The 27,968-nt window shown below is 45.7% G+C and overlaps 2 protein-coding genes across 2 annotated transcripts; both read left to right on the top strand.

Annotated features, from left to right (window-relative positions):
• The first annotated feature begins 1,400 nt into the window (after positions 1-1,400).
• stc1 (stanniocalcin 1) lies at positions 1,401-11,968 on the top strand. The gene is made up of 4 exons (XM_028996011.1): positions 1,401-1,939; positions 6,011-6,153; positions 6,558-6,769; positions 7,922-11,968. Exons 1-4 carry the CDS (start codon positions 1,819-1,821, stop codon positions 8,214-8,216), a joined length of 771 nt encoding a protein of 256 aa, XP_028851844.1. The 5' UTR covers positions 1,401-1,818; the 3' UTR covers positions 8,217-11,968.
• A 9,146-nt stretch (positions 11,969-21,114) lies between these two features.
• On the top strand, positions 21,115-22,550 carry nkx2.7 (NK2 transcription factor related 7). Its single transcript, XM_028996909.1, has 2 exons — positions 21,115-21,317; positions 22,058-22,550. The coding sequence occupies exons 1-2, from the start codon at positions 21,146-21,148 to the stop codon at positions 22,543-22,545; spliced, it is 660 nt and encodes a 219-aa protein (XP_028852742.1). The 5' UTR covers positions 21,115-21,145; the 3' UTR covers positions 22,546-22,550.
• The last annotated feature ends 5,418 nt before the right edge of the window (positions 22,551-27,968 follow it).

The following is a 27,968-nucleotide window of genomic DNA, read 5'->3' as shown; positions in this document are numbered from 1 at the left end:
AGGCGCCCAGAATGAGAGATGTGAAACCTATTTTTAGAGAAAGCCACCATTAAAGCTGTGTGATGGAGATAAGGACACTCGAACCAAATGGACATGGTAGGTCGGTTGTCCCTCCTCTCCAAGATCCCCAAGACATGCTTGATGTGGCACGTTCTGTCGCCCTAAGGGGACAGGGCGCTCTGCGTCTTGCTGAATGCGGCAGTGGGGTGCAGAGCCCCTCCAGCGTCCGTGACGCGTCGCAGCGACGGTCCCAGCGGGGACGCGTGACGTCCACGGCGTCCAGGTGAGGCGTGACGCGCCGGCGGGACGCACGTGGAAGTCCCCGCAGCCGCGCACGCACCGGGTTCACGGTTCACCCAAATGTCAGCGCGATAACCGCGGCCGATTTGCGTGGATCCATGACCCATTTGCGAATGCGACGAAAGAGCGCGACGCATTTGACTAATCGCGGGCAGGGAAATACAACACGGGGGGGTCTCACTCGTTTAAACACGCGGAGCTGGGAAAATAAATACAGGATATTGACGTGGTGAGAGAGAGAGAGAGAGAGAGAGAGAGAGAGAGAGAGAGAGAGAGAGAGAGAGAGGGAGAAGACAGGCACACCGGAATGCGCAAACGAGACGCGCAGCGATGGCCACGGTGGGGAAATTCGCTCAAACCCCCGGCGGCGCCTTTAATCGGCCTGTCACCGGTGTCGCCAGCGCCACGCCACATGCAGAGAATGACGATTCGCGTCTCGTCTCCCTTGACCGGGACCGCATCGCGTTTGTACGGGCGACTGCGTGAGAAGCAGGTGTCCTATCATTTCATCCTACTTATCTAAACGTCCTACCGAAGGACACTGCGCATGCGCACGGCCACAAACGCTGCCACCGCAAGGTTTTCTAAGTTTAGTTGGGGTAGTTAAAGGAAAACCAGGGTAAGTGCGGCACCAAATACTCGTGTTCCTGAGCTATCAGAACATACCTGTGGTTTTTTTTGGACAGTAAAGTGTCATAATTAATATTCAAACAGGTAAAACACTGGTGGTAGGACAATGAGCCACTTGTGGTTTATCGACAGTATAATAGTATAATTATTATATATATAATCAATAACAAGCTGCACATCGCATTTATACAGTTAGGAAGCGTCGCTCCTGCGGTAGGAAATTCTGACAGGTAGGGCAATCCGACAGAACACCGTTCGGCGACCGTTCTCGACGAACCAGATGAACCAGGCGAACGCGGTGACGGCCATGGCGCCGAGCGCGGGCACATCTATAATAAAATGGCCATCTATAATCCCCGCGTCTTTTCCTGACTCGAAACGGGTCGGGAATCCGCGCGCCACCGCGACTGCTACGTCCCAATTATTCAATTTGCCCTGCCGTCGGCGAGCCCCCCCACCCCGAGGAAAAAGTTTTGCCGGGCGGAATGACGGCGTGTTGTGATTGGGCTGCATGACACGGCCTATAAAAAGCCGGCGAGCTGCGTGCGCTCCTGTCAAAAGACCGGCGCGGCTGCGAGGACGAGCCACCATCCCTACATGACACCTCGTCCACCAAAGTCCACCGCAAATATATATATATATAGATATATATCTATATCTATATATATCCATAAAACAGAGATATATATATGCAGCCGCTGGGTTTTTTTTTTTTTGCATTATTATTATTATTATTGTTGTAATTATCACCTTCCCCCTCCCGGTTTTTTCTACCAAGAGAGAATAAAAGCACCGAGAGATATCTAATTCCTCTCTGAAAGGCCGTCGGCAAATTTAGTGTAAAAGAGGGGGGGGGAGGAAATAAAAAAAAAAAAGAAAGAAACCACCATGCCTCTGAGGACCGGACTTTTTCTGCTGGTCGTGCTGGTCGTAGCTGCGTCCGCGTACGAACTGGATCAGAACGAATCCGTCTCGCCCAGGAGGGCGCGCTTCTCCGCCAACAGTCCCTGTAAGTACCGGCTCTTCTGCTCCGCGACATGCCGCGAATGGACGGGCTGGGTGGGTTTTTTTCGGGGCCGTGGTCCTTGAAGAGCATCGCCTGCCTTCGGCTCCACGGACGCGACACGGCGCCGTCAAGCCCACGAGTCCCCGCGTGTGTCGCCCGGCTGTAACGATCTCGCTGCATGGCGACGCGCGGTGTCGCGCCATCCTCCCGCTTCGCCGAGGAGCAGCGTCGCGTCGCGGCGTGCGTTCCACACGAACCCCCTAACCCTAATCCCGGGGATCGTAAAACAGGATCCCCCGTGTGGCGCGGCAGTAATGGATGAAGCGGTCATCTTCATCAAACCGACGTGCAGACTCTCGGTCTGCGCCTTCATTCATCCCACCGAAAGCCACCTAATAGTCGGGAGAATGGGAGCTGTGCTCAAGGTCCAGGGGTTTCCTGGGGAAACGATAAGGCCATTATTAATAACGCCGTAATTACCAGTTCACCCACACCATTGAAGTTTAAATGACCGGTGACTGTCTGAGTGAGATGGCAATGCCAGCAAGATAAAAATAATTATCAAATTACTGCAAGACCAGTGTCCAGTGTAAGGTATTGGACGGCTGATTACCGAGCATCACCCGTGATGGGTTAATGTCACCATGCATGGGGGTGTCACGCCGCCCCTTTTTTACAGGGTGGTCTGTGTGCAGTACAGTGGGCAGCACGCCCTGTCCCTCGGCCCTGTCCTGTGCAGTCAGTAGACGTGAAAACCTTTGTCAGGGCTCCACTGAATGTTTGCATAACTTCCTGTTGTACTTAGTTGCCGGGGAAACATGTACTGACTCAGTGCTTTACTGACAAAGAGGCAGGAGCCAGAACCACACTGAATCGTAGGGACTGAAGAACTGAACGGAGAGGGGGGTGGTGGTGGTCAGTGTGAGTTTGCAAATTCCTGTTGAACTTTGCTTCTACTTCGGCCTTCAGCACTGGAGTAAAACCATACTGTTCATATTCAACACACGTTTTTTGCTGCTACATGCTGCTTCCACAAGACCTTCCGTTCTAAATGTCCATTAAATATGCATAGATAAAGATGGAGTAGTTATTACATTAAAGGTGCAATGTGTAAGATTTGGCCATCTACAAATTCACGTTCCATCAAATAGGGGGCAGTATCTCACCAGAAAGCTGATGTGTCCGCCCCTGTCATAAAATGTACAAGGAAACATGCAGATCCTCTCCTGCCTGCAGTCTCCATGTAACATTTCACTCCCGGTAGCGGGGAACCAATTCAAAACTAAAACTTGCAGTTGTGTGTTCGTGTGTGTGTTTGTGTGTGTGCACATTGCAGGTTTGCAGCACAGTGCACAGGCCATTTTAATGGGGCAGACACTCAAGCGCAGGCGCCTTGCACATTTATTCCAGACGGACAGCCAGACGGAGTAGATTCAAGATTCAAGATTGTTTTTTTGTCAGCACAACAGTATACACGGTATAATGTGTATTGAAATAATGTTATTTACCATAAAATAAAAATATATATGTACACACACACTAAACTAAACTATTCTGACTGAAACTGAAGCCTAAATACTGTACAGGTTGACGAGTTCTGAAGGCCACCTTTACCTTACTTTACCTTGACCAGCTCACACCTCGTTCGAGGCAGGGAAGAGAAGCTTTTACTTATAATACCTGCTTCAATGGGCCATACAGTGGCACGGTCGTAAGCGAAATAGCCTCACATCTCCATTAATTAGGAGTTTGGACTTGCACGTTCTCCTAAATGTTAGCACAGGACTCCTGCAGGTTCTCTGGTTTCCGCCGTACCTCAAGAGGCGTGCACACTAGGTCAATAGGTGACTGTAATTTGTCCATTTGTGAGTGTGTGTGTGTGTGTGTACGCTGTGGTGGTTCTGGGTGAGTCCCAGCCCTGCACCTGCTTAGGAATAGCGGCTAAAATATTTACATTTATAGCATTTATCAGACAATATATATAGTGTGTTAAGCTAGAAGAATATGTTATTGGGGAGGCGTTACAATCCTCAGACGGTAGAATGACGTCACGCCGCGCTGACCACATGAAAACCATGAACCACTGGGGCGGTGGTGGCCTTGCGGGTAAGGAAGCAGACCCGTAATGGTACCGTCCCCACACGCTGCTCCCCGGGCGCCTGTCATGGTGCCCACTGCTCACCAAGGGTGACGGTTAAATACAGAGGACACGTTTCGTTGTCTTTCACTTTCACTGTTGTTTGTTAGCATTGCTGGCATCGCTAAAACGTTTTAGTTGACCGCTTTGCACGTAAAATCCCCTTGGGAACATGCTCGGAGAGAGAGATGTTTGTCAGTGCGGCGTGCAAAAAACAATAGAAGGCACATGCAGGCCCCACTTTGTGACTTTCAAAATCTTGCTCATTTGACTGCCTGCAACCTTTCATACACAACCTCAGAATAAATCGGCAGAGCAATAAAAAGAATCGATTATGATGTGATGAGAAATTAGTGCATTTGCAATTAAAAATGGGTGGGGGACGTTAATTGTTCTTGATAAACATGCCCTGTAGACTAGTCTTTCATTATGAAAAAATATAACAATAAATAAACAATAATAACAAATTAACTCGACTGATTCGATTACTGATTAGTAACGACAACCACTGATGAAATCGAATTAATCAATGCTCTAATTTACAATTTAGGGGCTTTTTGACCTGTTCAGCAAAGGCTAGCCAACACGTATCAAAATGGCACCTAACCAAGCCAAGAAGTCAATATAAATTTCATGGTGTGTTTCTCATCCTTGTCTTCCAATGTGAGAGAAGAAGACGCCCTTTTTTCGCAGGATGTAACAAAGACACACTTATCAGGCACTTACTGTGTTATTACCAGGGACAAGTCTGTATCTGTGTGGTCTAGGTCAGCCATGACTCTTCATTGCGCAAGATTACTCTGGGATGGGTGGTGAACCCATGCAGACATTCTCTGGTTACAAGAGACCTGATGGTGACACCATGAGCCCAACCAACATTTTCATTCATTTCATGCAAGCTAAGATGCTACTTCACTATAGAGTGCATTTTGCTTAGACATTTTCATCTGAATTCGGTAACTAATGTATGTATGTGTACACACACACACACACACATATATATATATATATATATAGAGAGAGAGAGAGAGAGAGTAAAGTGTATTTGTGTATTTGCATTACTTGGGTACAGAAAGGGCCACCCTCACTCGTGAGATGGTGAGATGACAGGAGAATTCAGCTCCATTCGTTCATGAAGCATTTCCCTTACCTTTTGAACCCAGATCTAAACACGTTGAAATATAGGTCATGTATCAGTAGTCGCCTTACGGGACTGCCAGTGAAGTGTGGTTATCGCACATGCATCTACTTTACAAATGACTACTCAACTGCTCACTTGTTTTTGAACTTGCCTTATTTTTGTCTACACAGACAATGGGGGTATTCACTAGGTGTCATTTGGGGTTTTTCTGGTTATTTCAGATCACGGTTTCTTGGCAGAAGTCTTGGCACAAGAGCCTTCATGAGCCTTCATCCCCTTTCTTAAGAACAATAGTGCTGTGGCAAGGTCTGACTCATGCACTCTTCCTCCACAAAGTTTACTGAATGGTGGGATACTGACCCAACGCTGAGAACAAGCCTGTGCCTCGAGGGGTTTATAGTCGCTGGCGTTGAGTGTTGGAGGTTGGTTTTGTGGGCCCATGCTCGCTGAGCAGAACGTTATTGTCTTGTCACATGTGCGGGTAATGGAAACAGTGAGTCTTGTGCCAGAAGTGGCTGTCAGCAGATTCCAAAGCCTGCATGGCACTGCTGTACCCCTGAACCTCCACCCCCACCCTTTGTAGGGCATCCACAGGGCAGACACCCCACGGCCTGCCGTCAGATGGCCTGGGGCCTTGTTGGTATTTTTGGTTCAGTGGGTCACAGCCTCCATTCTTAGAACAGAAAACGTTGATCCCGTAACATTTGAATTTGTAATGTGTGCCACAATGTGCATTCATGCTAATGTTATTGCTATGACTGATGAAGTAAAGATGGACCTTTCTCCCCTTTTACAGCAGATGTAGCACGGTGCCTGAACAGTGCCCTCCAAGTGGGCTGTGGTGCCTTTGCCTGTTTGGAGAACTCTACATGTGACACAGATGGCATGCATGATATCTGCAAGTCCTTTCTCTACAGTGCAGCTAAATTCGACACTCAGGTACAACTAGAATGTTGTCGACCAACATGTTGTGTAGTTATAGATTAGTGTCATTCACTTTAGTCGAAGGGCACTATTTTCTAACTGCTGCATGGGGCTTGTTTGCTAGTGTATTGTTATGCTAGTTTTTGTATCTTCTGCTGTAGAATTGGGCCCTAAATGACCATTCTTAAAATTTAGGACTATCACAGTGATTATAATGTTACCATAATCGTCATGTGAACATTTGCACATGTAGTATTAGCTTACTATGCTTAAACAAGTTATTAACTTTTCACAAAGTAAGAATTAAATCATATTTGTCATAACTACATTTGTCAGCATATACAGATTTCACATGAGTATATATAAATTTAACATCGTAAACCCAGTGTTCTCGAACATCATTATCGATTATTTGGCAGGGCAAGGCCTTTGTGAAGGAGAGCCTCAAGTGCATCGCCAATGGCATCACGTCCAAGGTCTTCCTCACAGTCCGCCGGTGCTCCACCTTTCAGAGGATGATCTCTGAGGTGCAAGAAGAGTGTTATAGTAAGCTGGACATCTGTGCTGTGGCCCGGTCAAACCCCGACGCCATTGCAGAGGTCGCACAACTACCAAGCCACTTCCCCAACAGGTGAAGGCAACTGCAGCCACCACACATTTTCTTTTCGTCGTTCTTTCACCAGAATGTCTGTGAATGTCTCGTGAATTGACAAAAATGTCACCTTGAAGATCATGGCGCAAACTAGCACTATATGCTAGCCTGTTTTATGCTAACGTGCTACTTTATTGTGGTTTACATTTACTGCATTTACCAGACGCCCTGATCCAGAGTGACTTACAATCAGTAGTTACAGGGACAGTCCCCCTCGAGACTCTGGGTTAAGTGTCTTGCTCATTTACACAATGGTAGTAAGTGGGGTTTGAACCTGGGACTTCGTGGTCTTCTGGTTCATTGGCAAACCTGGTTCCACTAAGCTCATTTATATGCCATAACCACAGCAATTAACACTAATTCAACCAACACCTCACATTCTGTGCAATTTTGTGGAATGACAGCAACCTGTCTGCAAATGTGACCTATCTGTGACCTCTTTATGCCACTGTGTAATTGTATACGTATGCTTTAACATGCTTTATAATACATAAAAATGCCACCAATCAGGCACATCCCGCCCAGTGTCAGTACAGCCAATATACAAACAACGCCATAACCTGAACAGCACTATAAGCATGTGCACTCTGAGGAAATGTCTGTTTAAGATGTGTAATGCTGATTCTGAGTCACAAAGTCACAATCAACAAATTTCAGCAATCAATAAGAACCAGCAATATTAGTGTCCAGTACAAAACGAATACACTGGTCACTGCCAGCCAGCATGTTTTGCCATTCTGTTCAGTGCTACCCTTCTTGTATTTACATTTACAGCATTTATCAGACGCCCTTATCCAGAGCAACTTACAATCAGTAGTTACAGGGACAGTCCCCCCCCCCCGGAGCAACTTAGGGTTAAGTTAGGGTTAACTGAGTAAGACACTTAACTCTAATTTGCTCCGGGGGGGGGGGACTGTCCCTGTAACTACTGATTGTAAGTCGCTCTGGATAAATGCTGTAAATGTAAGTGTCTTGCTCAGGGACAGAATAGTAGTAAGTGGGGTTTGAACCTGGGTCTTCTGGTTCATAAGCGAGTGTGTTACCCAGTAGGCTACTACCACCCCATATGATGCTAAGACTACAGGGTTATAAGCGAATAGGCTTCCAGACTCAATACTTCTTCTCTCGCAGGTTTTATGGGAAGCTGCTGCAGAGCCTGATAGAGTGCGATGAGGAGACGGTGGATCTGCTGCGAGCGAGCCTGGTGTCCCGGCTAGGCCCAGAGATCGCAATGCTCTTCCAGCTGCTCCAGAACAAGCCTTGCCCTTCCGCCTCTGCGGCAGCGCCGGCTGTTCCCACCGGGGTGGAGGGCCATGCGGGCTGGAGATGGTCTGTGGGCCCCCCCGTCTACAAGAACCAGCCCAACCTGCGCAACAGGGACTCTGCCAGTCTATTTGGCAAGAAACGCAATGGCGATGGCTCCTAATCGCCGCTGCTACAAGTCAGCTGTCACATACATCTCAAACACATTGTACAAGCACACGTACACGTCACAGGACGTGTACGTATATACAAAACAAGAAGTGGTCATTTCCCTGGGGTATGTAAGAACCATTTCATACTGGGAGAAAATATATACCTTTAAGTGAGAAAAGCTTCGAGGTCAGGTATAATTAGGCATTAATCAGCATTTCACTGGTGATTTAGCGGCTCATTGGGAGAGATCACATAATTCCTCTCCGACCGCCGATGTTCATTATCACATACGATAATTTACAATGCAAATGGTAGCATTCCTTGTGATTCCAGAATGCGTCAAATGCGTTCTGGTATTACGCTCTTAATTAGAAACAGGCTATTGTACCAGGATAGCAAGGCTCGTGCAGGTACTGTATACCCGTGGTTAATGTTCCCGGAATCACAAAGACTGCTCCTGTACTCTGAAGGTTCACTGTACGCCAGGTTGTGTCTAGCCACAAACAACACTTTCAACTGCAGATATATGTCTGACATCTCCGACCGTACCTGCAGAGTTAGCTAGTGGGAGACGCTACATGTCCGTGGGATAGCGTCTTCATTAAGTGCACAAACGAGTTGCTCAACAGGTATAATTATGTTATTTACAACAATATATTTACATGGTTAACTTAAATAATCTCATTTAAAATAGTAAGATTTATCAAATAGCTATTTTTGCAATTTCAGATAAAGTGTGTATCTGATATATAAAAATCATGGATCTACTGTTGATGTGAAATAGTTGGCATGTGCTGTAATTACAGGAGAGTAATATTTATTTATTAACAAATATCTTTAATATTTTTGGCTATGAATTATAAATTGCCTTTTTTGTGTGTGTGTAAAAAGCAGATTAGTGGTATTATAACAACATTGTGCAGGAATCTATTATAGAGACCAAAAAATTAAAAATGATCGAAAAAAGTAAAACAATAAAGAGCGAGAACCACTCCCGTGGCCATAGAAAACAGACCTGGAAGTGGCGCTGACCTGGTCTGTGCCGAGCCAGAGACGCAACCATTATTTTAACGTCATATTTCTGCCAACCTTTCCAAAACACTTGTGCGTGGGGGAGGTGCAAACTACTAAAGACATCACCTGTGTGTACCTGTGACCTGGCTGCCTGGGTCATGCACGTACGTGCCACCTCATGGACTGATGAACAACATGCTCCCTGACGAGTTCAAGCGAGCTGTTCTCACAGCTGCGCAAAAAAAAATTATATTTCTATTTAAAAAGCGAAGGCCTTCTTGATTTGTTACTCATATTTATTGTCCTACTATATTATTAATATTATTATTATTATTATTATTTAAAGTTTCTTTTGGGGATTTTTTTTCTTTCGTTTGCTAGAGGTAGTTTATATGTGTAATTTTGGTAAACTGCACCTCAGTTGCCGGGCCCTGTTTTGCGTGGAAGATGGGTGCTCCATGATCTCCTCCGAGTGACGGTATTGGACTCATGTTATGACTCTGTGCTGGTCATAGGGGAAGACGTTGGTCATTATAGTCAGGTGAAAATGGGACCCTTGCAAAAATAAAAAAAAAACAACTAAGTATTGCCAATTGTGTATTTGTTCAGGGTCAACAAGACTGTTCTTTAGGGTATTTTATCAGCTTTACAAAAAAAAAAAAGATAAACTGTGGCCATTTTCCAAACACAGATGGACAAGTTTCATAGGCATGTAGGGCACGTATGATTTAGCCATGATTCTGTACACATAGAGAAACATAAACAGTTAACCTAGAATAGTGAACTGCAAAGTGTTTGCTGGATCCACTCTTGACACTATGCAATATACAATGTTTGTGAAAAGCCTATTTTTCTCTGAAAGTTTACCCTTGGTGAAATAGAGGAGATTACTCCATAAGTGCTTCATGGGAAGTGGTGAAATAAACAGAGGCTTGAGGGCAATGCGTTTTTACAGAGCTTGTGCTAGGGTGAGGATGACCTTCATAGTGTAGGATTTACCAAAGGATGAAGGTTTGAGGGTGGAGGACAGTTTGTACCATACCAAATTATGTGTAAAGTTGAAATATCTCGCAAAACTATGCAATAATCTACATATGGAGAGGCGTCACACACAAAATAAATGGCATTGCCCTTAGTGAAAAACAGGATGGTGGGACTGTAGCAGGCTCCTTTGCAGCCATGCACGCAGCTGTATTCAGGCGAATGCAAATCTGTCCCCAATTCAAACGACCTTTCCGTTGCTGGATTTAGCATTGGTGACGATCTTTTTCTCTCCCGCCCTCCGATTTCTTGATCCCCGTACGCTAAAGCCTTGCTGCGATTAGCTGTGGTGTGAGTTACAGTGAAAGGATGTGTGGGGATACCTTAGCCTGAGCTGAGGGTTTTTGGGTGCATGCAGTGTGCATTCAGGTTCTTGTCTTTATATGCACTTTGCAGCTCATATAACCACTATAAAAGGGCATTCAGCACTCTTAAACTTAACTTAAATATACAGGTATTGTTCTGCTCCAAATTGCGATACCAGGCCAAGCTAACCGAAAAGAGTGACCGGAAATACAGACGAAAAGCCTTTTGAAGAGAACAGGTTCCGTCATTATCCAGCATTCTGAAAGGTCTGGCTCTTATCGTTTGGGTTCATATGTGATGTCTCAGTCTCCTAGATACCAGGGAACTTCCTGTAACCAAACTGTTTGCTGCTAAAACCAGTCACCTGTTCCACTGTGTGTCTGTCAGCCATTGAGTTCCTCAGCAAAGTGATCGCTTCTGTCGAAACGTCACGCTTGCTCATCCGATGTTGGTCCCATATCGGTCGTTTTCTTCACATTCACGTTCTTCACATTCATATTGGTTTTTATGTATTGTCATTAGCCTCCTATTATACACACACACACACAAACATACATATATATATATATATATATATTAGTTTTCAAGTCACTTGTTTGCCTACAAATCAATGGTCTGATTGCTTAGATGTAGTGAAAATAATGAGAATGTATTTTAAAAATCAAATGTCTGTACTAGTCAAGGGGTGCCCATGCCTGAAAGGTTGACGCGTGTGTAAGAGTGACCAAACGGAGAGCTCTTACCAGGTTTCCCACATTTCTGCTCACTATATTTCTTACATTCTGCCTAGGGAAAAAGTCATCCAACTCAATGAAAAGAGTCATGCCTTTTCCTCCACACAAAGCTGGGTGTTTCTGGAAGAATTCTGCAGGTATTACTGTCATTTCTAGATCACAATTAGCTGTTCTGTAACCCAGGCTGAGCTCCTCTTTTTTTTTGTTGGTGAACTTTGAACTCTTGGGCTCCCTGAGGCATGGAGCAGAATGGTACTCTACGCTCTCCTCTCAAAACTTGAAATCGAGATCACTTTTTCCATATCTTGCCATGTCCTGTTTGTCTCTCTTATATATAATTGTTTTGTATCGCTAAACGAAAAATGTCGGTTTGACTTCCTCCACTTCCCTATATTTTATTCTCCCAGCCCCTGCATTTTACAGCAGTCACGTCCCAAACCAAACAGTGAATACATTCGCAAGGCATCCGTAAAGATTATTTGTCCCAAAGTCCTGATGTTGCGCATGATTGAACATTGTGATTTATTTGCACTTTATTGTAAGCCCATATACATATATGCACATATATGTATGTATGGGTGATTTTTCTCTGTGCTGAAAAAAATTATGGAAGATACAAATGCATCATGTATGCGTCTTTTGCTGTTAAGAATAAACTATGATCATATCTGGCATATGGTATTGGGTGTGCTGTTTCTCATTTGTCACAAAAATCCAGGCTACAAACAATTAGCCGCACACAGTGTTTTGTAAAGCATCCCCAAAACGAGCTGTTCCAGGCAAGATAACATGTCGCCGCTGCAGGGAAATTTCGGTATACTGTAAAGTCGCGGTTAATGACGATGGTGCAGGGTACTGACTGTAGCAGTGATGTAGTAGTATAAATTGGAACAGAGTCGATTGGATTATTGCTGATACTGTTGTGGAATCTTGAAGGGGTTTGACATTTTTCTGAACAATGAATTTTTTTGTAAGATGGCATGAGAAACCATCCTTTCATGGGTCTCAACTCAGATGAAGAAATGCAGAATTACTGAATAGTATGAGTTATGAGTTAAATACACACACATGCATTGTTATATCTCGTGTCTTGTGGCAAGTGCACACAATATCACCACATGTGCAAGAATACTATAAGTTTTGAACATGGAGACCAGGCCGTCCCGCTATCACATTATCCCAAGCGTAATCTCGCCACTAACACCTGCCAATCAAATGCTTGCTCTTAATTGTATGCTGGCTGTGACCAATTGGCCGAGGACCCGTGAAGCAGAGAAAGAAGTAGAAGGGCACGCACGCCTGGAGAAATGAACTTTGTTAAACTCATGGCACAATCAAGCTGAAACTGCAAAGTGACTGCGCCGCTCCATTCGGCTTCCGTTCCAAGGCCCCGGGAAAGGAAGGGAGAGCGGGCCTCTGAGTGCCGGAGCTCCGGCTGCTATCTCTGTCAGTGGGGAGGGAGATAATTTCATGCCAATTTGAAAGAGTGCTGCAGGGCCTTCTCATTCGCCGCACTTGCTCACAGGAATAGGTGATGCTGCAGCGGCAGCTCAGCGACTCTTCCTGCATGTTCCTCTTGCAGGACTCCAACGGCGTAATCTCCAGCAGTGGCGTCCAGCTCAGAAATGCTTCACCTGTGCACTGTTGCATTTTGATGCTTCCATTACACATGTTCTCATGCGAACGTGCCCAAATTGTCCTTTCACTTGCTATAATCGAAAGCTGCTACCCGGCAGAGTGAGAGCAAAACCAGGGCAGGGCTGATTAAAAAGCAGGAACAGATTGTGGTTAATCTTACTTTACTGAGAGACCCCCCCAGGACATCAAGACTGTGAAATATAATACAGAAGAAGTGATTTGGGTCTGGTGGGATTTTTCTCTGGACCTTGACCGGGCATCCACACAACAGCAAACACTGTATAAAATGGCTCATTTCAAAACATCCCATTTGGCCCCTCTTTTGGATTCTTGGTCCTGAAGTCTTATAGGGAGACAATATATTGCACGCTGTCACATGGTACCATATCCTTGTCTGGTCTGCATAATTACCTTCATGTTTTTCTTATTATTTAAGCCTCCGCTCTCCTCCCTCCATTGTCACTCATCTGTTAGTCTGTTAGTCCCGTATGTCAGCACTTTCAGACCTGTCTGAGAGGTTACGTTAAGTTAGCGTTTTTGGCCGCCATGCCTGTTTTCTGTTACTGCGCGTATTTCGATTCATTTTATGTTAAACTCACAATGTGTGAATTAAGTCGTGAAACAAAGGTAATGTTATTTTCTTCATCAAAATTTTTGACGAAATACCTTTGGTAATGAACCAATAACTATAGCAAAATATATCATGTAATATTTTTGAGGAATAAAAACTAGACTAAATGCGGTTTCCGAAGCTGTAGTTAAATGTCTCTTCATTTTCTCGTTGACAAGAACGAGACGAAACACTATTTCCTCACATGGAATTGCATTATTATTGCGCAGTATTGTGGTTTCCCGTGTCTGCTGTACGGTCGCACTGATGATTTGACTTCTTCAATCTGCATTTACAGCGTAATTTTAATTTCAGAATGCGCTTTTTGGGTTAGCAAGTGGCCGAGAAGCAGCCTTTGGATGCACTTTCTTTATACAGCAGAATGTGACAGCAGAAACATGGGGTAGAGTATTTTTGAGTGGTAACAATAATATAATAAAAAGATAACCTTGTTTTATGTGTGAAAGGGGTTTGAATAAAAGAACAAATAGTTTTTGTCTATTCTACTAGTTAAATATATTTGCATTGCATATACACATTTTAATATTGCTTTCAATGCCAAAATATGAACCAGATTTAGTGTAGGTTTTTACCATTGCATCCCTACCATCTTACATTTGTTGAAATAGCAGTAATATAGTTCACTTGGTTAATGGCCTTGGTTCTGTGTGGGATCTGTGTTTTTAAAGGCCTCTTCATGGAGTCCTTTATTGGCTCGATACTCAGGCGAACGCAGCCGCCACGCTCACCTCTCTCTGACCCTCTGCACCCCCATCTTTTCCAAAACCCTGGCTGTGAAAGGCATCTGCTTGATAGAAAACCGAGGTTACAGTTCCAGTGCATTGGACCTCATTCTGATCAACAAGAGCTCAAAGGGAGGTCGCCGTGTTAGAGTTACAGTTAAGAGTTCAAGTACAAGCTGTGCCGTGCACGGGGGGACACTGGGAGACGTGGTCTTCCTTGTTTCACCCAGGGAAGAATACTACAAACGTACGTCTTCCAAAGACCCTGAGATCACCAGGCACCATAAAAGGAAGGAGCGGGGAAGCATGACGTCCCTCTAACGAACGTGACTCTGAAACGTCCAATAGAAGAATGTACCCCATGCCTGCGGTTGCCAAGTATGAGCCTGCGAAGAGATGAAATACAATCATTGCAATAAAGGTAGCACCTAATAACACTAAAACCTTGATTAGGCTGGCATCCCTGCCTCGCCAAACTCTCCGCACCGCAGTGCAGGGAGTGGATTTCTCAGATAGGGGCTTTTAGTTCTATTTAAAGCAAGGGCCATGAAGCTTCACGTCGCAGATAAACAGATCGTGCAGCAATGGCGACAGTGAATGAGCTGTAGCATGACGAATTGTAAAGCGAAGCACAGATTGTGGAGAACCCAAGCGCATGTTTTTTTTTTGCGCCCTTTATTCAGGGGGGGGGGGCGTTTCTGGAACAATCTATCGGTTATCGTGTGGCTATTCGGGGCCGCAAAATGTCTCAACAAGACCGTTTCAGCCACGGCTTCCCAAAAATCTCATTCGACGGCTATGTCAGCCTTACACCCTGACTTGCCCCTGAAAGTTGTCTCCTGTTACAGGGCTAAACCCCCCCCGAACAAGGCAAAAAAAAACCAACAGACACAAGCTTCGCTCTGTATCCACACTGGCATGCCTCCACCAACGATTCCATTCAACACCGGAAGGACGGTGAGCACACGATTTCAGCCCTTCGCCGCGCCGCCGGATTACGTAACGCGACTAAAGCCAAGGAGAGTTCACAGCCTCCCAAGCCGGTCACGGGACTTTGTGCAGAGGCGTACGTCCCTTATCCCGCCATTTGTATGGAGGGCAATCAGACAACCAGACCAAAAATGTCTAATATACTTTGCCTTTCCCGGATTTGGAGCCTTCGCCCTTATCTTTTTCCAATGACTTTTCCTTGCCCAGTCCAGTGCTGAGCTGGTCTGTCCTTATGTGAGCTTTTGACAGATAAATAAAAAATTTCTTTTGGCACATTAAATACATGGAGCCAAAATGTCTTTGCTGTTGGTTAAAAAAAAAAATGAATATGAGCAATTTCTCCATGTTGCTGGGGCCCTGCGTACCAAAGCATGCACCTCATGCTCCACAAGATGGCAATATTTCATTTTGGATGGGCTGAACTCAGCCCTTAATGGTATGCTTGTGGTGAGAGGATTACACGTGCTTTCCACAGAGCAGCGTTGGGCTTTCACTGATTTCTAACGCTCAATTCCTGAGTGGGTGAATGTTAAAAATCCCACGTTTGGTGCACATGATGATTGTGGGTTTTCTGAGGCCAGCAAAGGCAGTTATACGTAATTATACACATGAGAATGTAGACACACTTAAATTATTACTGTTTGTGGTGCAGAAAGTCTGAAAAACCAATGTTTTCCTTGTTGACAGACATGGATCTGACTGTGAAGTTGCTCACAGATTCATATTCCAATTCATATTAAATCATATTAGATCACTGGATTTCTTTGCCATGTACAGGAGAAAAACCCACCTTCAGCAGAGAGGAAATTGGCCCATACTGTCAAAAGCAGCAAGAACCAGCAAGAGCAAGAGTGTGGTGAACAGCCTTAATGTTCACCCCCAGGCGATTGTTACACTTGCAAAAAGAAAAAAGACACTGCTTGACAACTCAGCACCTTCAAGCTCCTATCTATCTATCTATCTATCTATCTATCTATCTATCTATCTATCTATCGCTCTTATGCTCTCACAATATATATGTGTATCTGTATGTGGTATGTGTTCATGTAGTCTTTCAGGAAGCCTTGTAGAGACATCTAGTGGCTGCACCGTGTACCTGGTACCGAGTGGCCAACTCTGCTGAACTTCACCAACGGCTCATCGTGATGAAAGGGATGATTTGGACAATTTAAGAAGTCCGCATGGGTTAACACTTGTTTACCAGCAGTACCATCGTACCCACCAGGGATGGTCGGTGGGCAGAACTGTAAATGATTCACTTTGCCATTGTGAAAGGTGTGTGAAGGGGTTATTAGAAAAATCTTTACTGTTTATTTTGGGTTTTTTTGGTGGTGGATGAAGAGGCATTCACACTGAAATAAAAAAAAGGAAAATACAAATTAGCTGAGATACACACAGGACTGGGTGAAGAACTATGCCTGTACAAACAATGTGATACGAAAGACACGAAACAAAACACTGCAAATACCAATAATTATTTAATGCATCATTCTGTGGAACTGATATAATAAATATGTAAACTTTGTCACAAATTAAGGTCTCTGTATTGCCACTTTACCGTCACAGAAACTTTGGCCGCAAGGGGGAGCCCTTCAACGCTGGCTGAACATAGAAGATTTCTCACAAAGCTGTGAAGTGAAGTGATTGTCACTTGTGATACACAGCAGCACAGCACACGGTGCACACAGTGAAATTTGTCCTCTGCATTTAACCCATCGCCCTGAGTGAGCAGTTGGCAGCCATGACAGGCGCCCGGGGAGCAGTGTGTGGGGACGGTGCTTTGCTCAGTGGCACCTCAGTGGCACCTTGGCGGATCGGGATTCGAACCGGCAACCTTCTGGTTATGGGGCAGCCTCCTTAACCGCTAGGCCACCACCGCTAGCTTAAGCCAGGAGTCATCACTGTCCAAAATGAACTCCACACTGGGTGCTGTGGTGTGCTGTGGTGTGGCACGTGTGACAACTAATCACTTTCACTTCACTTTCAGGCTTTTCTTCGGGGATGTACAGTAATACACACTGGGCCTCAGGAGCACCTGCCAGAACCCTGCTCGTCTTTTAGTCCTTTGAGAAACGCCCGGGGCTAATGAAGATGGGGCGGGGGCTGAGAAGATTTGCTCTAAGGCATTTGGCCCCTAACTTACATCCCCCCACACCCCCTTCTTCCCGAAACAGTCACATGTTGCATCTGACCAGGAGACCAAACTGCAACCCGCTTCATTTCAGCCATTCATTCTGGATGGTGACTCTCCACGATAAAAACGTAACGTTCCTGCAGGGATGAAAAACTGCACACTGTTCACCGGCGAGCAAGAGAAAGTGGGACTGGGGGGGTTAAGGTGTTACACCTCCCTGTTATATTCATTAGTCAGTATGTAGAACTGAATTACCTCATTATCACCTTAAACAAGGTAAACGTGGACTCAGACTGCAATGATCCTTCATTAAACCCTCAGATATAAAGGGTTAATATTATATAAGACATATCTGTTGTTGTTCATAATTCTGCTTATTTTTTAACGTTTTAAACGTTTAATTTCTTTTAAGCTGTGTGACGGGGTAACATGAGGGTAAAATTTACTGGAAACTGCACATTTGTACTTTTCATAGTCTGAAGACCACGATAATAACAGCGCTTGTCTATCTGGGATTCATCAGGCCAAAAGCAAGCAACTCTCAGAATCGGCCCGATCGACTGCAGGGCCGTGGGTGCCGGAGCCCGTCCCAGGAACACCCCAGGGCCCAGGCCCACCACCGGGCGCCTTTTAACATTCCAGATACACATTTAAGATAAAGTGCTTTTTTTGCTCCACTCTGTCATGTTTCCAAAGTCAAATGGAAATGAATTTGTGTCTGCGTTCAGCTCAGAGGTCTTCAAATCCCATTCCGAAATCGGATCTAATTTAGAACTGGTTAGCATTCCGTTCGTACACTTTCCTGCTTGTGGCTTAACTCCTTGCTTCCGTGACGACATTAAGATGCTTTCACAGGGCTGGAGCATGTCACGTAGTGACTGACAAGCCGTGAGTGCCGCTGCGGGGCTGATGGGAAGCTTTCGGAAGGATCTCAGGCCGTTCAGGTTGATGGCTAAATGACTTAATTGCCCCACACCTGTGAAGTCTGAAATCTTGGAGCTCAGCGCGGCGACCGGCGCGCCCGGACGGCCCGGATCGTCTCCTCCGGCCTTCCAGCAGGACGGCCTCCCTTAATCCGGCCGTTTGTCCCGTCTCCGTAACACAAGACGCCGGTTAAGTAACGTTCACCACAAAGTACCCTAATTAATCATAACGTGAAAAAGGGAGCTGATGGCCTCTGTAAGGAGAGAAGGCTTCGGCCCTCATTGAGCCCAGACCAAGGGCCCTCTCCCCTAACCAATTTGTCACCCGAGATCTTCATCAAAACGTTACTCGAGATCCTCCGAGCGGCTCTCGCCTTTTTTTTTTTGGGCTACTGTAACCTCATATGCGGGGCATTCTGCACGGGGACCTTCTGATTGACAGCCTCTGTGGCCGCCGAGGGTCTGAGGCGTCGGTGAGGAGGGCTGTTTGGTCCAGGTGGCATCAGATGGCACGCTGTTGTGTTGCAGCTCTCTACTTAAGAGGCAGCTTGTTACTGAGCGCCTCGTGCTTCAGGTGATTGACTCGGTTTTAGCAGATGAGAGGACGCACAAATACCCTCCAACACATAAAAAAGGGACGTTTTCAATCACACCCTGGCCCGGGGGAGGAGTGAAATATAGGTTACACTCGCCCGTCCAGTTATTATTATGGTGTATTGATGGCCCGTGCCTGTCCAGATGAATGCGCTGTAACCGTAGATCTCCGTATCCAGCCCCACCCCAGGCCGGTCGGGTAAAGGACGGTCACTGATCGTTATTATCCGGGAAAAAAATTGTGTTCAGCTTTAATATTCCACAGAAACGTTCAGTCAACTGAACGTTGAACTTAACCAAATTCAAATGAGATTACTGAGGCTTCTCATAAAAAGCTGAACCGGGTGCAGAGTAAAGAAGGCAGGACAGCCTGACCGGGCATGTTAACAGCCCCGCCCTGACAGGAGACAAATCTCACAAAAACACCCACCCTCCGTGTCATCTGCAATATGTAATCATTAATGCAGAATCATACTCATTTACATATCTGTCTTCAGTGTAAAACAGAATCCATTTTCACAGCAGACAGGCGAGAGGAGGGAGGGAGGGGAGGATGGACCTTCTCAGCCTCAGCCAAGCATCTCGGCCTGGCGCCGCGGCCACTCCACGTCGCGGCTCGGGTTTCTGTTTGTTGTCGCGCCGCGACACGTCACGCACGGTGGTGACAAATGAATCACTTCCTCAAAAGATGCAATTATTATTGGGAAAAAAAGTGTCTGTGTTTCATGTTAAAAATAAAAGCATATTGCTGAACAGTCGCTATAGTTCATATTTGTCTTGTGGTCGTTCTAATTACGCAGTAAAAGCTGTAAAAATGCGTTATGATTTATGGTTTATGGTTTATCAGGCTGGGGCTTAACGGATACTATTAAAAAAACCTGACAACTAAATAATAGAATGGAAATAATAATATTAATTCGATTTTAAAGAAATAATAATATTAAAAAGTATTTAAAGTACTAAATTGGGCTGGGGTGTCCGGGACAGATTTTTTTTTTTTTTTTTTTTGAATATGAAGTAATGACAAAAAAAAAATGTCACTCATTACTGCACTAAAGTACCTTTTTTCACGTGGAATTTCCCTTTGGAGAGACTTTTTACTTTTTACTCCACTGTATTATGCCGAAACTTTTTTATTGATACGGTGAAATAACTGGTGTAATAACGTGGTGTTTTTTAACACGCAATCTGCGCAACTCCGTCACGAATCTGTCTCTGGCGGTCTGCTGAATGTCGGTGGGAATCTGCAACTTTTTTTAATAAAACCGGGATTTATTTTACAGGGAAAAAAGCTCTTTTTAAACACGGCTGTGAGCAAGTTCAGACAGTCCAAATAAGATCGATTTCTTTTACATTATAAGCCTTATTTTCGGTGCATTATAAGATTATAATGTTTGCAACGGCATCTAGTGTAATTATGAAATATTTTTGCTCTAAGTGGAGACTATTTAAATCTGATGGTCACAAAGACGACATACAGCTATACAGGAAGCATTTCGCAACCCTCCTCTCGCGTTCAGTGCAGCAGACAAAGCTTCACGTTGAGCAGGTAGAAACCACGCCCACGATGATGACAGGCCCCGCCCACAACGACGTCACCTTCCCAATTCACACAAACCCAAGTTCCAGGCCAGGTTTGCAACTAAACCTTTATTCCTCAGCCACTGCGCTTCATCTGTTAAAAAGGAAAATCTAGTACCGGAACATTTAGAACCCTGATAAATCACTGTTCGTTTTCCATTTGGGTGCTGAAGGCAAATACTTTTGTACTTTTACTGGAGTGCATGGTGTTTTAAAGGTAGAACTTATGCTGGATTTTACCTCGTGTATCTACACTTTAACTGGATTAGTAAAGGGTCCTTTTCATTTATTCATATTCTCATATGAAATTATTTCTGGTAGTTTTGAGTAACAGGGCTTCATCAGAACGTTAACTTGCTGTTATTTCATTCTGGATTTTTTTTCATGCTAAACGGGGTTTAAAACCAGATCATTAGAAATGTTCTCATTTGATGTATGATCCTACATAATTCAATATACAGGCAGCGTGAGCAGCCAGACGTGTGAGAGCTGGAACCCCAGGAAGGGTGTGGTCACCACGCAGGGCGGATAAGAAGCGGGGCGCAGCCACGTGGTGCGCGCCGTGCGACGCCTGGTCTGCGTCTTCATGCGACAGCTTCAGCTCCGAAGCTCCGTGTCCCCCGCCGGAGCGATGCTGCCCAGCCCGGCGACCTCCACGCCCTTCTCCGTGAAGGACATCCTCAACCTGGAGCAGCGGCTCGGCCAGCACGGGGGCGCGCAGCGCGGCCACGACGCGCCGCTGGAGATCCTCCTGGCGGGATCCTACAGCTGCCCGACCGGGGAGGAGACGCACGGAGACGCGGGTAATTATCACCATCCGTTTTACACGCTAATTAGGCCTTTAATGAAGGTGGGTGAGCAGAGGCGAATGTCTTATAATCTGGACATTCTTATATTAGATTGTATTGTGTTATGTTATGAGTAAAATGAATAATGGATCAAAGTTTGCAGCGCATTTGACGATGTTTGTGGATCCTAAATATATAAAGTGTATACCGAGCTCACAAACCCAGCCATGGCGTCTAATTCCCACCAGAACGTCCCAGGGGCGGGATTTTCTTTTTTATTGGGATGGGAATATGGAGCCGCCAGAAGACTTTTAAAGGACGCCGTTTAATTGGAGGTAAACGGTGTAAACGTGGTCACGGTGGGCGGTAAATCGTGTTTTAAATCCCCCAAAAAATCTTGCGGTTCTTGATCGTTAGTTATGCACGAGTTTGGGTCGGTTAAGTGTTCAGAAAAAACGAAATGTTCCAGAATTCGTCGCTCGGTACATTTTAGAAGGCGAAATAAAAAAAACAATCAAATAAAACGAGAAAACACTGTAAATACTAAAAACGAAATAAGTAAATTGAAGTGGCGATATCTTATTCACTTTCGTGCGACCCACAAATTCACGAGAGCAAAACGAATCGCGTTCATTGGCCAGGAACCGACACCGAACCGACACACCGAGAAGCATCGATACAGCATGAAACAATATCTCATATGCAGAGTCCAGCCTGCTGTCCCCGCGCGTGTTGAACGTTCCACGTGTCCGCAGGGTCCTGCGCCTCGGACTTGGCGGAACCCGGCGGCCGGAAGCCGCGGCTGCGCCGCAAGCCGAGGGTCCTGTTCTCCCAGACCCAGGTCCTGGAGCTGGAGCGGCGCTTCAAGCAGCAGCGGTACCTGTCGGCGCCCGAGCGCCACCACCTGGCCGCCGCGCTGAAGCTCACCCCCACGCAGGTGAAGATCTGGTTCCAGAACCGCAGGTACAAGTGCAAGCGGCAGCGGCAGGACCGGTCCCTGCAGCTGGCCCCGCGGAGGGTGGCGGTGCCCGTGCTGGTCCGCGACGGCCGGCCCTGCGTCGCCCGCTACGACGCGCCGCCGCCGCCGGGGCCGCCGGGGCCGTGCTCCTACGACAGCTACTGCCCGGGGTACGGCTGCGGGTACCCCGCCAGGAACCCCGCGATGCTCTCGGAGGCCGGCGAGGCGGAAGCCGGGAAAGACTGGACGCGGGACGCGGGACACGAGCTGCTGTGGAACCTCTAGCAAATTCAGGCGGTTTTAAATGAAACGATTCAGTGAACTGATTCTTTCATACGCGACTGTTCAAACGTCTCCATGGGTTTGAACGGATCACTTACAAAGTGGAATTAAAAAAAGTAATTGACCAAGATTGAAATAACATCTCCTGTGTGGATCCAGGCGGTTTTATTGCATCTTTAAGCTCTACCGAGATCTTCTGATAATGAACACAGCATCGTTCCAGCGAATCTACAGACCAATTGTTGCGTGCAGATGTTCCGTCATGAATATCATATTCCAGGTACCACAGACATTTACAGTCATTTCATGTTTTTTTAATGCACGTTGTTTTCCCACATGCCGACTGCTGGTATAAATGTTCAGGGTAATTTAGACATTTCTAAATTACCCTGAACATTTACACCAGCAGTCGGCATGTGAATGTGCATGTATGTATATATATATGTATTTGAATGAGTGTGTGTGTGTGTGTGTGTGTAATCTTGAATAAATGCCAAATTTAATTCCAAACGCATGTGAGAGTTTAAACATATATTTTTTTAAATTGTCAGAAGACTGCATCCGCGCTCCATATTAATCCGACATCTGGTGCCGCAGTAACATGCTAAACCGCTGCTGTTCATCGTCACGGTCATTCAGTATTCGTGTGTTCAGCAGAGACCCCCCCCAAAAAAATCACAATTACATCAGGGAGTGTGTTTAATCCGTCCAGAAAAGACATCACCGTATCATAAACGTTCGAAGGGATTTTTTTCTCCAACGTACAGTTCGACGTCATATTTGTTATTTATTCATCTAGTTATTTATTTTCCCCCAGAACTGTTTGATCATTTACATTTACAGCATTTATCAGAAGCCCTTATCCAGAGCGATTTACAGTCAGTAGTTACAGGGACAGTCCCCCCCTGGAGAAACTTATGGTTAAGTGTCTTGCTCAGGGACACAATGGTAGTAACTGGGATTTGAACCTGGGTCTTCTGGTTCATAGGCGAGTGTGTTACCCACTAGGCTACTACCACCCGGGTAGCAGTGTGTGTAGTATTGAATTATTGATAACTTGCTGTTCCGTATCCATCAATTAAGGTTTAACTTAATGCACGTGAATCCATTCTAAAAAATTCACTTTTGGGTTTGTTAACTTGGATAAAACTTTTTTTTTCAGCGCGTAACTGCGCAGGCGCTCGGCGCCTCCGTTAATTGGTTAATCCGCCCCTAATCTTAACCCGTAATCAGACCGGGGGGGTAATGGCGGCGGAACAATGGCAGTGATGGAGATAAGACAGGAGAGGAGAGGTAAACAAGTCGGCAGACAGGGCGACTCTGCTCCGCTTTAACCCCCACACCTCCCGCCCCGGGGCCCGAACTCTTCTAAACCAGAATTATAGTCCTTTATAGCGACATTTTATATCTGCCGGTGAGACCGATATCAGATTTACAGCATAGATCTAGTGCAACTAGAAGGTCTGACAGCCACCATCAGTGCAGGATGGAGGGTGGAGATGGAGGGTGGATGAGGACGATGGAGATGGTCAGTAAAGGTGGAGATGGAGGGTGAAGATGGAGGGTTTAGGTCGAGGGTGGAGGTGGAGGGTGAAGATGGAGGGTTTAGGTCGAGGGTGAAGATGGAGGGTTTAGGTCGAGGGTGGAGGTGGAGGGTGAAGATGGAGGGTTTAGGTTGAGGGTGGAGGTGGAGGGTGAAGATGGAGGGTTTAGGTCGAGGGTGAAGATGGAGGGTTTAGGTCGAGGGTGGAGGTGGAGGGTGAAGATGGAGGGTTTAGGTTGAGGGTGGAGGTGGAGGGTGAAGATGGAGGGTTTAGGTCGAGGGTGGAGGTGGAGGGTGAAGATGGAGGGTTTAGGTTGAGGGTGGAGGTGGAGGGTGAAGATGGAGGGTTTAGGTCGAGGGTGAAGATGGAGGGTTTAGGTCGAGGGTGGAGGTGGAGGTGGAGGGTGAAGATGGAGGGTGGAGGGTGGAGATGACTGAGAGCTGCAGACAGTGTGGAGTCCGCGGCCACTTCACCCATCAGATAAGCGGCGGCAGGTCGGAAGCGGGTGCGAGGACGGGGCTCATTAACACCCATTAACACACATTAGGGCGCGCGGACCGAGATAAGCATCCAAACACGTTCCTGAAATAACAGGATCACGTGGGAAACGCCGATCGCTCGATCGATTAGTCCAGCAACAAGTGGCTTTTATAAAAATAAATAGATTTCATGATAACCGCAATCGAAGTATTCAATAAGAAACGTGTGAATAAACGAAATAGTCCATTTTACGAGCATGTAGCAAATTATTCCAAATTAGTCTACACTTTAATGTGCTGACAAATCTTTAAATACCAGCGTGGGCGGTTTTTCTCCCGTATTCCGTGTTCGTGTTTGAAACTGGGACCAGTTCCTTACTCGTGTGAAATTCTAGTGTTTCTTTTGTAAAATGTGCGTTATGGACACACGTAGGACCTGAAATTAAACCACGAATACTCAAGACATTTCGATTTATCGTCTATATAAAATAAGAGCGTTTTCGATGTGGAAGATGAAGACAGCAAACTCATTCCTCAGAAAAGCAGCAGTAAAATATAATAATAATAACAATAATAATAATTATCAGTATAATTATTCGTAGTAATAATAATAATATTAATAATAATAAATCTACTACTAGGCATTATTATTTTGAATTTGAATTCTCCAGATAATCTAGTTTTCTTTCACACTAACTAGTTTATTATAAATAGAATATTATATTATTGGCATATAGTGCAGATAACAATGTCAGATGCAGCATTTCAATAAAAAACATAAACACGCTGGGAAAAGTGTATAGAGGGTGAGAGGGTGGTGGGTGTGCTGCAGGTCCCTGTCCCGAACAAAGTTGGACGAAGTGAGACATCCTGTCAAAACACCGACACGGAGAATGAGAGGAATCTGTGGAGAGAACAAAGACGGTGGAACAGGAGAACCAAAAATAACACAGGACGACGAGAGCGATAATAAACGTCCTTCTTCGTTATTCATGATGATAATGAAACGTCTGTTAATGATGGAATACCTGCGTACATTTTATAGTGAAGCGATTGTCCTTGTGAAACACTGCTGTACAGCACACGGTGACACAACGAAATGCGTCCTCTGCTTTTAACCATCACCCTTGGTGAGCAGTGGGCAGTCATGACCGGCAACCTTCTGACTACGGTGGCCTAGCGGTTAAGGAAGGTTGCCGGTTCGAATCCCGATCTGCCAAGGTGCCACTGAGCAAAGCATCGTCCCCACACACTGCTCCCCGGCGCCTGTCACGGCTGCCCACTGCTTACCAAGGGTGATGGTTAAAAGCAGAGGACACATTTCGTTGTGTCACCGTGTGCTGTGCTGCAGTCTTTCACCATGCCAATCACTTCACTTTCACTTCTTCTTCCCCTTGACTGAGCCGATCTAGATTCGGAGCACGAAGCGGTTATTTATGTCCACGTTTATTTCAAGCTCTCTTTTTTTAACCCCTTCCACTGATCCTGCAGTGAAAAGCGCAGTGAAACGACGGCACTGTGCGACACGGAAGTGTGAAAAGACACACACACGCACCGCGGGGAATCTCCAGGGGAACCAAACACGTCGAAACACAAGCTCGGAGGAGGAAGACCGCGGGCTAAAGGCAGCGCTGCCACTCACCCTGTCAAGCAGTCAAGCAACAGCGACATTTCTGCCCCAACCAGTCCCGGGGGAGAGCTCGGCACATGCCTGGCCCGTCGGGGGTCTAAAGAAAGAAACACACACACACACACACACACACACACACAGACTTACACAGAGCGTATAAGCATCCCGTTGAATATTTGCGCCTGTGCCGACTTTTATAAACCTGAAGGCCGGTCCTCTGCCTCCCCCTGCCGGTAGGGCGTATATTACAGCCACGGGGCTGCTGGTGGACTGGAGGAATGGACGAGAACTCAGCAGACAGACAGACTGATGCGTCTCACCGTCTCATCTCATCCGAAGCCACATTCCGAGCGGCTCCACCCTTTCAAAGCTCACCTTGACAGCTGAGCGCCAACATAAACATAAAATGTAACGTGCATCTGAAATAATATTTCCCTGCTGCCTAACAACCGTGGTAACCATAACAACTTTCTCTTTTCAGGCACGTACATACACTGACTCATTTAATATGCATGTAATAAAGATCGTTATAATAACAACACACTGTAGACCATCCCTCGGATATGTAAAGATTAAAAAAATGAATGCAGATACACTCATTGCCTGAAGTCTCATTAAAGGCTCAAGTTAATGGTTGTTGAAGACGACGTGTACCGGGTGTGTGTTTAGGACGCTGGCATTCACTTTGCGTGCGGATTTCCAAAAGAAAATGCCGGTAAAGAACACAGTGGATCCCAGAATCAGCTGAGATGAAGGCAGGAGGTGGAGACTTCACAGCCACACCATTATATTACACCTCAACTACAGTCACTTACACTAGAAACGTTTCCTCACAATGAAAATTTGAAAGAACATTTCGAAAGACCCAAACACCAGACCGGTAAAAGATTCTGTAAATTATATGACTATGAAATAACACACTCGGCCATGAACCAGAGCACCCAGGTTCAGACCCCATTTATTACCATTGTGTCCCTTAACCCCGAATGTCCCCGTAACTTCCGATTTTACGTCCCTCTGGATAAGGGTGTCTTATAAATGCTGTAATAGTAAATGTAAATGTATTAAAGAATGACGGCGAATAAAAAGTGTATGCCGTCAATAGCATATGCCCTCCACTTTCACCACTAGAGGACACTTGAGTCCAAAGCTTCTGTCACAAGGGTCCGAGTCTTGTCTACAGCACCAGGAGAAGTAAAGGATTTAAAGACACGAAAAGGACTTTTTCATTTTGAAGTGTAGTATAGCCTTGGGCGAATTTTTCCTCCTTTAATAACTGTAACTGTTTTGTTTGCAAGCTCTGATTGGTTGATCCAACTTCACACATGCGACCTAATTTGAATTCAATTTACAATTTGTTCACTGGTGTGTTGCAAGCCAACCATCGCCACCTCATGATCTACACGCATCAGATAAACAACAAAACAATTATTATCAATAAATGCAATTTAATGAGTAGCATATTTATTCAAGCACAACTTCAATAAAATGAAATTCGGAATATGTTGTAAGTTGTCGAGTTAACAGTTGCACTCAAATACGGAGCTGCACCCCCCAGCGCCACCACCACAGCCACCCGTCTGTCTCTGGCGCACCCACTTCTAGTTAAAGGAGCATGTAGGTGCAGAATAGACAAACAAGATAGAAGATGAATAGCCGAGGTCCACCCACAGTGCAAAAACACACGATGGTAGCCAACGTCACGTAGGCCACAAGACATATGACTTCCTGGGCCACGGGGTCAGACTCTAACTACTCATCTGGTGGCGAGGA

The sequence above is a fragment of the Denticeps clupeoides genome, chromosome 11 (genome assembly GCF_900700375.1).
Source record: "Denticeps clupeoides chromosome 11, fDenClu1.1, whole genome shotgun sequence".
NCBI classification, from domain to species: domain Eukaryota; kingdom Metazoa; phylum Chordata; class Actinopteri; order Clupeiformes; family Denticipitidae; genus Denticeps; species Denticeps clupeoides.
Note: the sequence above shows the minus strand (reverse complement) of the source record. Positions and strands in the feature narration are given on the sequence as shown.

Bases quoted from the DNA above. Each gene is read 5' to 3' on its own strand.
- nkx2.7 (XM_028996909.1), top strand. From the start codon at position 21,146: ATGCTGCCCAGCCCGGCGACCTCCACGCCCTTCTCCGTGAAGGACATC. The intron at 21,318-22,057 runs GTAATTATCACC...ACGTGTCCGCAG, and splicing joins GGAGACGCACGGAGACGCGG to GGTCCTGCGCCTCGGACTTG.
- stc1 (XM_028996011.1), top strand. From the start codon at position 1,819: ATGCCTCTGAGGACCGGACTTTTTCTGCTGGTCGTGCTGGTCGTAGCT. The intron at 1,940-6,010 runs GTAAGTACCGGC...CCCCTTTTACAG, and splicing joins CTTCTCCGCCAACAGTCCCT to CAGATGTAGCACGGTGCCTG. The intron at 6,154-6,557 runs GTACAACTAGAA...ATTATTTGGCAG, and splicing joins CAGCTAAATTCGACACTCAG to GGCAAGGCCTTTGTGAAGGA.